The sequence below is a fragment of the Helicoverpa zea genome, chromosome 3 (genome assembly GCF_022581195.2).
Source record: "Helicoverpa zea isolate HzStark_Cry1AcR chromosome 3, ilHelZeax1.1, whole genome shotgun sequence".
NCBI lineage: Eukaryota > Metazoa > Arthropoda > Insecta > Lepidoptera > Noctuidae > Helicoverpa > Helicoverpa zea.
Window position 1 is genome coordinate 10,355,797 of NC_061454.1, and position 14,313 is coordinate 10,370,109.

General features: G+C 37.9%; 3 protein-coding genes across 5 annotated transcripts in view; 1 reads left to right on the top strand and 2 right to left on the bottom strand.

Annotated features, from left to right (window-relative positions):
- Window positions 1-118: 118 nt before the first annotated feature.
- Window positions 119-3,935, top strand: LOC124645544 (DNA-directed RNA polymerase II subunit RPB2). Its single transcript, XM_047185359.1, has one exon. The coding sequence runs from the start codon at window positions 291-293 to the stop codon at window positions 3,819-3,821; it is 3,531 nt and encodes a 1,176-aa protein (XP_047041315.1). The 5' UTR covers window positions 119-290; the 3' UTR covers window positions 3,822-3,935.
- The window catches only part of LOC124645525 (piezo-type mechanosensitive ion channel component), a 69,316-nt gene continuing 58,931 nt past the window's right edge, over window positions 3,929-14,313 (bottom strand). For all 3 annotated transcript variants that reach the window (XM_047185348.1, XM_047185340.1, XM_047185332.1), the window contains 15 exons: window positions 10,688-10,816; window positions 10,485-10,571; window positions 10,144-10,291; window positions 9,511-9,725; window positions 8,976-9,134; window positions 8,443-8,569; window positions 8,007-8,153; window positions 7,681-7,781; window positions 7,294-7,475; window positions 6,694-6,874; window positions 6,023-6,138; window positions 5,851-5,951; window positions 5,655-5,758; window positions 5,311-5,452; window positions 3,929-5,214 (listed from right to left, as the gene is read on the bottom strand). In XM_047185348.1, the coding sequence (XP_047041304.1) occupies window positions 5,068-5,214; window positions 5,311-5,452; window positions 5,655-5,758; window positions 5,851-5,951; window positions 6,023-6,138; window positions 6,694-6,874; window positions 7,294-7,475; window positions 7,681-7,781; window positions 8,007-8,153; window positions 8,443-8,569; window positions 8,976-9,134; window positions 9,511-9,725; window positions 10,144-10,291; window positions 10,485-10,571; window positions 10,688-10,816 (2,086 nt within the window). In that variant the 3' untranslated portion in view covers window positions 3,929-5,067. The remainder of the gene's footprint in view (window positions 5,215-5,310; window positions 5,453-5,654; window positions 5,759-5,850; window positions 5,952-6,022; window positions 6,139-6,693; window positions 6,875-7,293; window positions 7,476-7,680; window positions 7,782-8,006; window positions 8,154-8,442; window positions 8,570-8,975; window positions 9,135-9,510; window positions 9,726-10,143; window positions 10,292-10,484; window positions 10,572-10,687; window positions 10,817-14,313) is intronic.
- On the bottom strand, window positions 11,615-12,938 carry LOC124645572. Its single transcript, XM_047185378.1, has 2 exons — window positions 11,856-12,938; window positions 11,615-11,768 (listed from the first exon to the last, which is right to left on the bottom strand). The coding sequence occupies exons 1-2, from the start codon at window positions 12,889-12,891 to the stop codon at window positions 11,680-11,682; spliced, it is 1,125 nt and encodes a 374-aa protein (XP_047041334.1). The 5' UTR covers window positions 12,892-12,938; the 3' UTR covers window positions 11,615-11,679.

The window sequence follows — 14,313 nt, forward strand, 5'->3', positions numbered from 1 at the left end:
GTTATTATCGTAGTGATTATGAAGCTGTTAGATTAATTTGGTCTATGGTCAATATCTTTGTTTGATTCAGAATTTCACTCATTTTCATTCCCAGTCACCGGTCACCCGGTCACTAGAAACGCCATTTTATATTTCGACTGTCATCATCTGTCAAACATTCTGATTTTGTGCTTGCATCGCATGCATCGCATTGTCGCATCATAATTATTTAATGTGGTGTAATTTTGTTGTCCTTAAAGTTCTGTCTTAAAAAGTAAAACGAGGAGAACTAATAGTTCTCCTCTTTGACCATGTACGATACTGAAGATGATCAGTATGAAGAAATCGACGTGGAAGAAATCTCTTCAGAGCTCTGGCAGGAAGCTTGCTGGATTGTCATCAATGCATACTTTGATGAAAAAGGTTTAGTAAGACAACAGTTGGACAGTTTTGATGAATTTATTCAAATGTCAGTCCAACGTATCGTTGAAGATTCACCACCTATAGAGTTGCAAGCTGAAGCGCAGCACTCTTCGGGAGAAATAGAAACACCGCCAAGGTATCTTTTGAAGTTCGACCAAATTTACTTATCCAAGCCTACCCATTGGGAAAAAGATGGTGCACCATCACCTATGATGCCTAACGAAGCTCGCCTTCGAAACTTAACCTATTCTGCGCCACTTTATGTAGATATAACAAAAACTATTGTCAAGGAACATGAAGACCCAATTGAAACACAACATCAAAAAACATTTATAGGAAAAATCCCTATTATGCTTAGATCTACCTATTGCCTTTTAAATAACTTAACTGACAGAGATTTGTCAGAGTTAAATGAATGTCCACTTGACCCTGGTGGTTATTTCATTATCAACGGATCAGAAAAAGTATTGATTGCTCAGGAAAAAATGGCAACAAATACTGTGTATGTATTCAGTATGAAGGATGGAAAATTTGCATACAAAACAGAAATTAGATCCTGTTTGGAGCATAGTTCTAGACCAACATCCACTTTATGGGTGAATATGATGGCCCGTGGAGGGCAAAACATAAAAAAATCGGCAATTGGACAAAGAATAATTGCAATTGTTCCATACATCAAACAAGAAATTCCAATTATGATTGTATTCAGAGCTCTTGGTTTTGTGGCTGATAGAGACATATTGGAACACATTATTTATGATTTTGATGACCCAGAAATGATGGAAATGGTAAAACCCTCATTAGACGAAGCTTTTGTAATTCAAGAGCAGAATGTAGCTCTTAACTTCATTGGTGCCCGTGGAGCTCGTCCTGGAGTAACTAAGGAAAAGCGTATTAAATATGCCCGAGAAATCTTGCAGAAGGAAATGTTGCCACATGTTGGTGTATCAGATTTTTGTGAAACTAAAAAAGCATACTTTTTAGGTTATATGGTACACAGACTGTTACTGGCTGCTTTGGGTCGTCGTGAACTAGATGACAGAGATCATTATGGAAATAAACGCTTGGATTTGGCTGGTCCTTTACTTGCTTTTCTATTCAGGGGTTTATTCAAGAATTTACTAAAAGAAGTGAGAATGTATGCACAGAAATTCATTGACAGAGGAAAAGACTTTAATTTGGAGCTGGCCATCAAGACCAAAATTATAACTGATGGTCTGAGATACTCTCTTGCTACTGGAAATTGGGGTGATCAAAAGAAAGCTCACCAGGCTAGAGCTGGAGTATCACAGGTATTGAATAGATTGACTTTTGCATCAACATTGTCACATTTACGACGTGTCAACTCGCCAATTGGTCGTGACGGTAAATTAGCTAAGCCTCGACAGTTACATAATACTTTATGGGGTATGATTTGTCCTGCTGAAACTCCAGAAGGTGCTGCTGTAGGGTTGGTGAAAAATCTTGCCTTAATGGCATATATCTCTGTAGGAAGTCAGCCATCTCCAATTCTAGAGTTCTTGGAGGAATGGTCTATGGAAAATTTAGAAGAAATAGCACCCTCCGCTATAGCTGATGCTACAAAAATATTTGTTAATGGTTGTTGGGTTGGAATTCATAGAGATCCCGAACAATTAATGGCGACACTGAGAAAACTAAGACGGCAAATGGACATCATTGTGTCTGAAGTGAGCATGATTCGTGACATTAGAGATAGAGAAATCAGAATTTACACAGACGCTGGTAGGATATGTCGACCTCTGCTGATTGTTGAAAATGGAGCTTTGTTATTAAAGAAGAAGCACATTGATGACCTTAAAGAACGTGACTTTAATAACTATGGATGGCAAAATTTGGTTGCTAGTGGTGTTGTTGAATATATTGATACCTTGGAAGAGGAGACTGTAATGATAGCAATGAGCCCAGATGACTTAGCTCAAGTAAAAGAATATGCATACTGTACTACTTATACTCATTGTGAAATTCATCCTGCCATGATTCTGGGTGTATGTGCCTCTATTATCCCATTCCCTGATCACAACCAAAGTCCTAGGAACACCTATCAAAGTGCTATGGGTAAACAAGCTATGGGTGTTTACATTACTAACTTCCATGTACGAATGGACACACTGGCTCATGTGTTGTACTATCCACACAAACCATTGGTCACTACAAGGTCTATGGAATATCTTCGATTCAGAGAATTGCCGGCGGGTATTAATTCAATTGTTGCAATTCTATGTTATACTGGATACAATCAGGAAGACAGTGTTATTCTGAATGCTTCTGCAGTAGAGCGAGGATTTTTCCGATCTGTATTTTATCGATCTTACAAAGATTCAGAGTCTAAAAGAATTGGTGATCAAGAAGAACAGTTCGAAAAACCTACCAGGCAAACATGTCAAGGTATGAGAAATGCTTTATATGATAAATTGGATGATGATGGTATTATCGCTCCTGGTATAAGAGTTTCTGGTGATGATGTTGTAATTGGAAAAACAATCACATTGCCTGAAAACGATGATGAATTAGAAGGCACCACAAAACGGTACACTAAGCGAGATGCCTCAACATTTTTACGCAATAGTGAGACTGGAATCGTTGACCAGGTAATGTTAACATTGAACAGTGAAGGATACAAATTCTGCAAAATTCGAGTCAGATCCGTGCGTATTCCTCAAATTGGAGACAAGTTTGCTTCTCGCCATGGACAAAAAGGAACCTGCGGAATCCAATATAGGCAAGAAGATATGCCGTTTACGTGTGAAGGGATTACCCCTGACATTATTATCAATCCTCACGCTATTCCGTCTCGTATGACAATTGGTCACTTGATTGAGTGTATTCAAGGCAAAGTTTCGTCTAACAAGGGAGAAATTGGTGATGCCACACCATTCAATGATGCTGTAAATGTGCAAAAGATTTCCTCACTGTTACAAGAATATGGCTATCATCTTCGTGGAAATGAAGTTATGTACAATGGACACACAGGCCGAAAGATAAATGCGCAAGTTTTCTTAGGTCCAACATATTATCAGCGTTTGAAGCACATGGTGGACGACAAAATTCACTCTAGGGCTCGAGGTCCAGTACAAATCTTAGTAAGACAACCCATGGAGGGCAGAGCCCGAGATGGCGGATTGCGTTTCGGAGAAATGGAACGCGATTGTCAAATTGCGCATGGCGCTGCACAATTTTTGCGCGAACGTCTTTTTGAAGTCTCCGATCCCTATCGTATACATGTTTGTAATTTCTGTGGCTTGATAGCTATTGCAAACTTGCGTAATAATACCTTTGAATGCAAAGGTTGCAAGAACAAGACTCAAATCTCCCAAATACGATTGCCATACGCTGCGAAACTACTGTTCCAGGAACTGATGTCCATGAACATAGCGCCAAGATTAATGGTAGTTAATTAAGAACAAAATGTATTTGATTCAGTAATTATACGAAAAGGACTTTGAAGGTTGTTAAACTTCAATTAATTGGATTTATTTCAAGTATTGATATGAATAAAAGAAAGTGCAACATTTCATATGACTTTTATTATCACAAATCGACAACATTAAATGCAGCTTAAACACAACAACCACAATACAAAAGTGTACAATATGTATAATAATTCTCTTACTCCAATAATTTATTTAAGTAATATCAAATGCAACAATAAGGTTTAAAAATTGAGGTATAAATAAATCTGTGTTTGAATGAATAAGTAAATTATATAAAAATGCCTACATAGGTGTGTGTGCTGATAAACAATAATTTACTTAATCCCTTCTAAATATTGCACATAACACATTTTATAGTACAATGCAAGTTCTTAACTGGTAACTTTCGAACAAGAATGAAAGACATTACAAGAACAACAGGTATAATTCTAAAGAGTACCTAAAATAACAATAAGAAGGTAACTATGAGCTCGCAATATGAAATTAAAAAGAGAGCTTTTAATATTTATATTCTAGGAATGCACAAATTAAATTTTTAAGTACATAATATATACTACGACTTCTTGTTTGTGCGCTTTAGTTAAAGGTGCAAAAATTCATGAATATTATGGACATTATTCACAGTGAAGATTATTATTTTGTTTGATTGACGTCAACAAAATAAATTTATTTGAGAAGATGACATCATTAAATATGTAGGAACAAGATTGCAGATATCGTAAATTTAGAAACTTCTGAATTGAATTTATAAAATATGCACCATAATTATTCTTAAATTATAACTATTTTACTGTACAACTTACGTATCTATGATCGATGTAATGGTTTGCATAGTGTATGCATTCTCACAATTAAATTATAAATACATAATTATACACTATGGACGTCAAGTCAGGACTAAACCACAAAATATTCAGCTAAAACCTCGTACTTTACGCCTCCTAATTTTCATATTACATTCATGATTTGTAAAAATAATTAATTGAACTGTTAATGATACATAATTATCTGCATAATAAAAGCATACAAATTTGCATATGTACTGGAGTATAAAAAAAGTAAAGCTACATACTTACAAAAAACTATACAATCGTTTCCATGTATGCTATGACACTTCTGATGCCATGATTTCAGATGCTTTAGCTTCAGGCTTGATCTATTAAGAAGTAGACGAATCGTCGTAATAATTTCTCAGAATTGGTATGACGCCGCTTCAGCGAGAGGGCGGCAGTGCCCGTTGTTCTATGTTCTCCTCTTCCTTCGGCCGACTCCACTTGATCATAGTTTCAGGTGATCGGTACAGGAACACTAATTTAGCAAATAGATCTTCTTCCAAAGCCAGTTCGAGTGCTTCTCGAACCTGTAAAAATTTAGAGGAATGGATTTAGACGTACTTACATATCTATCGCACGTACACTGCTCTGTTTGTGGAATTATAAATACGTAACAAACTTACCAGATAAATGTCAAGACAGAGTTGTAGCACTCTATCAGCGTTCGGCAAGTCATCGAACATGATTCTAGTGTAAATGCCTGAGAAGAACCCTCGGAGAACACGGGACGCCAGGAATACGAATGTGGTATATAGTCCGATGATACTGACAAACAATTACAACACATTTTAGTTTACATTTTACCTACATACATTAACCTGTACCTGTGTGTGTTTACCTAACTTACAGGGCAACATTAACATTGCATAGATATTTCATAAGTAGGTACATTAATTGATTCTTACTTCATGTCTTCCTAGTTTTGTGTAAAAAAAGGTTAATCCAATAACTTCCTTATTTGACTTACCCACTGCCAGATATAAAGTTTAGCGTCTCTGGGAACAGTTTGTCGTTAAAGGTGTACATCACGAGCATATCGCAGTTGTTAAGCGGTATCGACAACAAGGGATCCTGTAAAAACACGAAACAATGATTTAATTGAGTAAATAAATATGTAATGCTACTACATACGGTTAAAACCAATACGATTGTGTAAAACTAACCCGGGGACCACAGGACTCTCGAACACGCCAGTACATGACATCCTTTTCTTTATCTCTCTCCAATCGCATTAAAACGTCTCTGTATACAATTTCATCCTCTTCTGAAATTACACGATATGAATTAGTTCAGAGTTGAGCTTACTCAAATTCCATAATTGATGTAGGTACATACCTTCTTCTAAGTTCTCATCTTCATCTATTGATCTCGGTATTAGCTGGTACGCCGGTTTAGTTGTGCCTTTGTTGAATACTTTCAAAAACTTCGGGAACAAATCCTTCACGTTTAACCTGGTAAAGTATTATGTATCATTATAGTTCGGCCATTCAGAGAATGCGTTCCTGACACGTCGCGATTGAACTGACGACGTAATAACATTCATTGATTATTGATATAATAATGTTGTTTTAATGCTCCTCAATTGTTAAAACGGTAAACAACCAGCAAAAATATTTTTATCGTAACTGCAACGCCATTGCAAAGTTACGTCGTCAGTTCAATCGCGACGTGTCAGGAACGCATTCTCTGAATGGCCGAACTATAACAGGTAACCTTAATGAACATTAGACATACAAAATACAATTGATGGTATGGTAAGAAAATAAACAATAGCAAACTAGGAAGGAGATGCGGTCAACGGCAGCATAGTGCTCTGGCCCAATTTGTGAGGTTACATATGCACTACCCGTAGATAAGTACTCCCTCATAAACTCCCTCGTATATCTCTATCTATACCTCTATGTACTCCTTCATCTACCTGAATTTAACTAATAGCTTTGTGCTCAGAATGACTTTTGAGGGCTGGATTCATCCCCTGATTTATCATATTTAAATAAACGACTAACCATGTATCTGGTCCCGACGTCCCGTCTAGCAGTTTCCTTAGAGTTTCTCTCTCAGGGTTGGGTACGCCGTCCTCGAACGCCTTGAGCGGCACTTCGCGGTCATCCTCTATAGTCGGTGGGTTTGGCACCGCGTTCGTCGGGTGGGTGATCACGTATGTGAACTTCACCATTAATGTTGCATCTGTTGGTAAATATAATATTTCATTTTTTTAAAGTCATTTTAGTCACAAAATCAAAGGTAACAACGCTAATGTTAAAAACTCGGAAATTCTTGGTCTAGGAAATAAATATCGGATAGGCTGTTTTTTAACCAAACGATTGCTAGGATAGACGCTTTGCCGTCCTGGTGATTTCGTTCGCAGATTTGTGTTTTTTTTTTTATGAAAATAAAAGACATCACACGAAATTTAGATAAATTGTATCTTTGTCCTTTCTAGTTTCCAAGCAAAATCTGAATCTTTTACCGGTCTGGCAAAACCACAACTATATCCTTAGCACTTATTTCGCGCTTGTGGCCCACGCCTCTGAAACTAGCTGACACCTAAAAAAAGTTTCTGACGACGCGACGCCAAAAACTTTGACGAGAGCTATAGAACTTACTAGAAGCGGCTTCTCTCTTGAGTCGGTCGAGCTCAGGCGGCGAGATCTCCCACTTGAGCGTGGAGTTGGGGTTGATGGTGATGACGGCGACGTCGTTGTACATGTAGTTGGACAGGAACGTCTGCGCCGTGCGGTCGCGGGCGTACATGTTGCTTAGCTGCGTGTAGTCTTGTTCCGTGAAACTGAAATAATGAAGATAAGGAATATAAATACAGAAGTACATTTTAACATATTATTGTTGTTCATATATTTTATTTTTTAAAAGAAGTTATATAAAAACAATTATTTTTAAAGAAAACCTTGACTCTTTCTTGGTATAGTAGTGCATAAGATGAAATGTTCCCTATTATAAAAACTACATTGAGGGTGGACGGGGAATATACTTACACATCGATATTGTGTGATTGAGCAGACATTTGGTAAACAGGGAGGAACGGTCCAATGCGGATCTTAACTGTGACATCTGTTGGAGGGTTGGGTTGACCGACCTGTAAAGCAGCAATTTCAGTTATTATATTATAATATAAACCCACAATTGATTTATCAAAATCATATATTATGTACTTAAGATCCTTCATCATCCTTTCATCAGCCTTCATTAGCCTTTATTGTCGTACCACTGCTGGGCACTGGCCTCCTCTCACATAGACATTCAAAAAAATATTATAAAGTTCACTATTGTCCATCAAATTTCCTTAATTATGCATACTCACAGAGTTTCCAAACGCGAAGAAAACGAGCGGGAACCAAATGATAGCTATGACGAAGGCGAGTACGCCGCCGCCGAGTATATACTTAGAGGAGTTCGACTTCTTAGAGCCGCGGGGCTGCGGGAACTCATCCTCTAAGTAGCGGGAACACTGGAACGAGGAAACAGCTGATTTAGATAGATATTGACTAATGAATACTGATTATTTCAGATATCGTTAGCAAGGTGTTAAAGAGAGTACCTATATCAAGCTTTGTTGATTATTGAAACTAGGTATCTGTATTGCTTAAAAAATGTCTGTTATTAGGTAATGTCGAAATAATATTTTTGCAATGGAAATTCAATTTTTAAGGGCAAGTTTTACATCCAAGTCTCTTTGTTTCGGCATTAGTGTTCCAAGCAAATGAAACTAGGTTTCTAAATAAAATAACATAAATTACCTTTAGTAAGAAGACACTGGCGAAAATATCTTCCATTTTGAGCCAATCCATGAGGTTCATTGAAGTGTCTGTCCATATCCAGTCCATAAGAGTCCGCAGCTCAAAAAGGAACGGTATTGCCATGAAGCTGTAAGAATTTCATTGAATTCATGTAATTAAAAATATTTCATCGACCCACAAATCATCGAAAAGGAAAATTATATATTGTGAAAATATATGAATAAAGTAACCCGCTGTAAAAGTTGGTTGTAAAAGTGTATCAGGAACTTATTTTTAAAACAGGAAACATCCTCATATAAGTTACCTAATCATTTCGCAACAACGGGTTGCTTCCAACCTCTATACCTTTCTATGGGATAGACTAACGAAAGATTAAAATGATAGGATCCTAGTACAAAAGAATTAAACAGACGTTAGTCACGTGTTGAAGTAATATTCTCCATACAACATTTCCTAAAACACGTGACAAAAGCCTGTTTAACTTTTTTGTAGGAAGACCAATAGAATCTTTGTGGTATTTTTAATATACTGACCCTCTAAAGAAGACCATGTTGAGGAAGTGGTAGGACTTGCAGAGGAAGTTGCCGATGATGCGGCGCGGGTAGCCGCAGCGGATCTGGTACGCCGACAGCAGCAGGTAGATACACTTCAACATGTACCACATCGGCGGTGGGAGGAGAGCGTTGAATGTCCTTAACAATTAAGTAGCTATGAGTATCTATGCATATTGATAGGTACTATTTAAGAAGTACATAACATTTCATGATAGATTTTATTTCCGCCGCTTTAAATAAAATATTTTGTAAAGCAAACTTTTTCAAGTTACCGACTGATCAACAGATTTTTCAAAGAACCATAAAAATAAAGAAATACTTTTTTTAAAGGCTTTATCATCAGCGTCGTCATATCAGCCAATTGCCGTCCTTTGCTAATCGTGGGCCTCCCCTAAGGAACGCCAACTATCCCGGTCATGAGCAGATTTACGAGTAGGTGAAGGTTTTAGATATATATATTATCAAGGTCGGTTTTAGTATTCTGAAAAATGTTTTTGATAGTACTAAATTTTACCTCTCAGTAATAAACGGCAGTACAAAGAACATCCATATATGCACGCCTATGATAAGCGCATACTGGAACAGAATCTTGCCCAACATGAACTTGCGAAGGTACAGCGCTCGGTCGATGACGATCAACGCGAATTGTAGGATCAACATCACGAGGAAGGGAATCGGTACTTTGTTCTCTTCTAAGTATGCTTGGACACCGCCGTCGCCTTGATGCGTCTGTTGGTAAAAAAATATACGATTTTAGCATGTATTACACCTCTGTATGTAGGTACTATTGCAAGTTAATTCCGTGTATTTTAATAAAAGTTGATAAAGACTCGGGTATGAGATACATACCAGTCACGTTCAATTAATGGTAAAAATAAATCCTAAAAACAGCCCGGCACGTACCTTGGTAAGAATCGTTACATGAAAAATCTTTATTCTTAAACCTATGTTTACAAATAAAGATTTCATTTTCAAGAAAAGTCATAGTTCTTCCAAATAGACATGATTACTAAAGAATTGCCATTGAATAATGACGAGCACATAAATGAAAAAACAAAACTTAGGTATGTGCCGCTGACTGTAAATAGTCATTGTTCATATAATTTTGTAAAACATACTCATATATTATGAGGTATAAAAAACTTACTCCAAACGCGGCAAATCCAAATATAACAACGAGGAAGTTGAAGAAATCGCAGAGGAACATGTAAGCGTAGATGTCCGCCGTCACTCTCGCGCCCGGCGCCAACATGCGCTCGAAGAACAAGTGCATCGGACGGAGGTAACGCTTTATTCTGAACACACGTACAATGTTACATGGATTACTGTCATTTTCGAACATATTGGATATACAATTACAATATTATATCTTATAATCTCGTTGTTATTAATTTCAAGATATTAGCCTATTATTGAAAATGTAAAACTACTATTATACCCTTCTGAGTAATGATAATAGATAAATAGTAAAAATGAACGTATACTCACGACAAAAGCATAACTTCTGGGTAATGCTTGTACGAGTTCTCCAATGTCGTGGACACCGCTATTATAGGTTCCTTATCGTCGTTCACGCTGGAAAAACGAACCAACAATTTTAAAAGCAAAATCATGAAGGAAAATGTACTACTTAGCCACGATCTCCTCTTTTATTAACAAATATATTTATACATAAAGAAAATATAACATACTTATAGTGATCGTCGTCCGGCGCTTTGGAGGGCCCTGCCTCGTTGTCGTCGAACTCCGAGCCGGGCGGTCCCGGGCTGTCGTAACCTGCACCGCGGCGAGGACTGCTCTCTGCTTGCGGGCCTTCAGGCCTAACGTATTAATAATAATGTATGAGTTTACATAGATGTCTACTTCGATTATCATTGCTATAGTGTACTTTATTCTAATTTACAATACTGGACTTTTCTACAATGGGAATTCCATTAGCCAACTTGTCATAAGTGTTATAGTCCGGGAGGCAGCGGCTTTTTAAACGAGTCATTTTATGCCGGCTGATGTTAATATAGAAAACAGAATGCATGTGGCTTATGACGAAATCGATCGTCAGCTGGTCCAGTTGCGGTGGATGCGAGATTGGGAAGCTGCGGAATACGTTAAAAAATAAAAATCTGAAAAGTATTTTATACCACATGAAATTTTTTTCACGTGTTATTGACATTGATTACAATTAAAAGAAAGTAGTCAGCTGCACAACTGAGGGTGGATTATGCGTCAGCTGAGCGTGCGAACTAGCCAAAAATAAAATAAAATAAAATTATTTTATGCCGATTGAATTTTTTTTACATGATTTTAGACATTTACAGAAACTTGATATTGATAATCAGCTGCATATTTAGTGGGGGAAAACATGTCAGCTAGAGCAGGAATGTATGACTGCGCGCATATATCTCTATGACTCGCGGAATTTTCAATGCTCCGACTGACGCCTTTTTCCCCAACGGACAATCAGCTGACGAATATTTTCTTGTATCTATATATTAACACTATAATATTTATACATTCCATGTCGTCTTTTAACAATTTACCCAAGATTCATAGGAGTGAAGCGGTAACAACATTAATATGATTTCTACTAGTTTGTAATATTCGGATTAATTGAAACGTAATTTTATTCGATTATTTTTATTAAAATTAACATAAAAATCTTAATATAAATCAAAGAAATATTTTTTTATGCATCATCTTCCTTTGCATCACTGTCGTCATCACAATTATCGATGCTTATGTCACACACTCCGTCGTTCTCGGTTTCGTCGTCCTCTGTAAAAATATCAATCAATTAATTAACAAAATCATGTAAGTAAATATTATTTGCCAGAAATCAAAAGAAGATATTTTTTTTCATACCATGTGGGTTCATGTCGAGATTAGTGATGCTAGTGATGGATGGCGGCAATTGATCACCCGTAAACCATTTAAAATAATATTTTTCTTCAGATTCTTCCCATCCATACTCAGTTGGCAACAGGTCAGTTGGCATGGCACGGTGAGCATGGCTCCAAAGGTGGGCGATATATGCCGTTCGAAGAAAATGTTGTTGCAGTTCAGCTTTACAGGGCGGGAACAACGAACCATCGATTCTTTTTTTCAAATTCAATGGATTGCAGTCATCGTTATTGCCATATGATTTGGTGAACGTCATCACACGAGCAACATTGATATCATTGACTCTCGTAAACGCATATAATCTGCATACATATTCTTCCAGTGTTGCAAACAATTGATCCAGATTACAATTCGAGAGACAATTCTTCTCTTGAGACAATTTGGTGACATTTATAAACTTTTGATTGTTTCCGGTCCCAACGTGCATCGAGATTTGCAAATCGGTCTGTATAGAATTCATGTTTGCCAACATAATTATTAAAATGTCTGTATCTGAACAGCGAATAGTAACGTGAGCATCAGAAGTCAAGTGGCAAACGTGAAAAACAATTTTTGTGTCAGCTTCTTCGTGACCTGGGCATGCCAACGATAACTCTGGTGTTCTTTGCACTTTGCCTTCACATACTTTATATTGATAGCATTGTAGGTAGTTGACCAATATTGTTTTGCTACCGATGAATGGTGCCATATAATCGTTCGCCCAGTCATCAATAATGAAGTCAACGAGTGCTTCTTTGAAGTAGATATTTTTCAATGCGTCCGCGAAATTTGATGGCCGTATTTGATCAGGTCCATTTATATGGAAACGCTGTCCTTTGGTTCTTTTTCTTAATGAGTGTTCGTTGTCTTTTATCGATGGAAATATATATCTATCAAAGGCAATTATTACAGTGTCAGCACTATTCGCAGTGAACACTTGCAACAACTTTTTTGATATGTTTTCAAAGGACGATGGTAGGTACATCCCTGATTGAATGCATGATGAAAAATCCGTCATGAACAATTACGTCGCATCGTTCTGGTGGCTTGCTGTCGGTCTCCTTTTCAAGCATCTTCAACAGTATCTTCAACAGATACAAGAAAATATTCGTCAGCTGATTGTCCGTTGGGGAAAAAGGCGTCAGTCGGAGCATTGAAAATTCCGCGAGTCATAGAGATAATATATGCGCGCAGTCATACATTCCTGCTCTAGCTGACGTGTTTTCCCCCACTAAATATGCAGCTGATTATCAATATCAAGTTTCTGTAAATGTCTAAAATCATGTAAAAAAAATTCAATCGGCATAAAATTATTTTATTTTATTTTATTTTTGGCTAGTTCGCACGCTCAGCTGACGCATAATCCACCCTTAGTCGTGCAGCTGACTACTTTCTTTTAATTGTAATCAATGTCAATAACACGTGAAAAAAATTTCATGTGGAATAAAATACTTTTTAGATTTTTTTTTTTTTGACGTGTTCTATGGGGTCTCATAGCAAACGCCCCCGCTGGTGCGTCAGCTGACCTTCACTTTCGTTATTAGAAAGAGCTTCTTCACTAGTATTGTGAAGTAAAGATCGGCATAAAAACACTAACCAAAATAGCCGCTGCCTCCCGGACTATTACACAATACTGAAAATGAGTTGTTGAGAACTATTGTTGTCATTCGCAGTAGGACACAATTTTTATTTTTAAATCTATATATAGTAGGTATATTACTTACAAAATTACATGACATACGACTACATTCTAGATACAATGAGACCTTACTTTAGAGTTTTTACAACATAACAACTTAGGTTACAGAATATTTTTAAAACTACATCAAATCACTTATAGAACCGACAGTACGAATCAGTGACGATAGAGTCGACCATATATTTGCTTTACCACGTTTAACAACATTTAAATTCGGTTGTTGAAAGTGGCATTGTTTTGTAAACGAATATTTACCCAGAGGGCCTCTAAAGAAGCAGTGGGATTGTTATATAGAGAGTTACATCGGCTCTGGATCACGAAAGGCTCAAAAAGGAACCTATAGGAATGGATTTTAGTCAATAAAGGTCTGATAATTCCTTCCGCTCCATCCACAGCGAAAAGGGTAATTGGATGTCTACTGGGACGAAATGTGGTAAAGCAATTGTATATAGTCGACTATAGGGTTAGCGGTACGTCAAGTACCCGAGTTCAATCGAGACGCGGCGCGGCTGTGGCGGGCCGGGCGTGGCGGCGAGCGTGGCGGTCGGCGTGGCGACGGGCGTGGCGGCGGGCGTGGCGGCGGGCGTGGCGGCGAGCGTGGCGGAGGGCGGCGCGGAGGCGCGGGCGCGGCGGCGGCGGCGGCCGCGCAGGCGCTGCCACACGAGCGTGGCCACGCGCGGGTCGGAGCGCGACGCGTGCAGCTCGCGCATTGCCGCCGTGATGGTGGCTTGCACGTGGTAC

Excerpts from the sequence above, each read along its gene's own strand:
- LOC124645544 (XM_047185359.1), top strand. The coding sequence starts at position 291 with ATGTACGATACTGAAGATGATCAGTATGAAGAAATCGACGTGGAAGAA.
- LOC124645572 (XM_047185378.1), bottom strand. The coding sequence starts at position 12,891 with ATGACGGATTTTTCATCATGCATTCAATCAGGGATGTACCTACCATCG. Across the intron at positions 11,769-11,855 it reads TCTCGACATGAACCCACATG|AGGACGACGAAACCGAGAAC; the intron begins GTATGAAAAAAA and ends ATATTTTTACAG.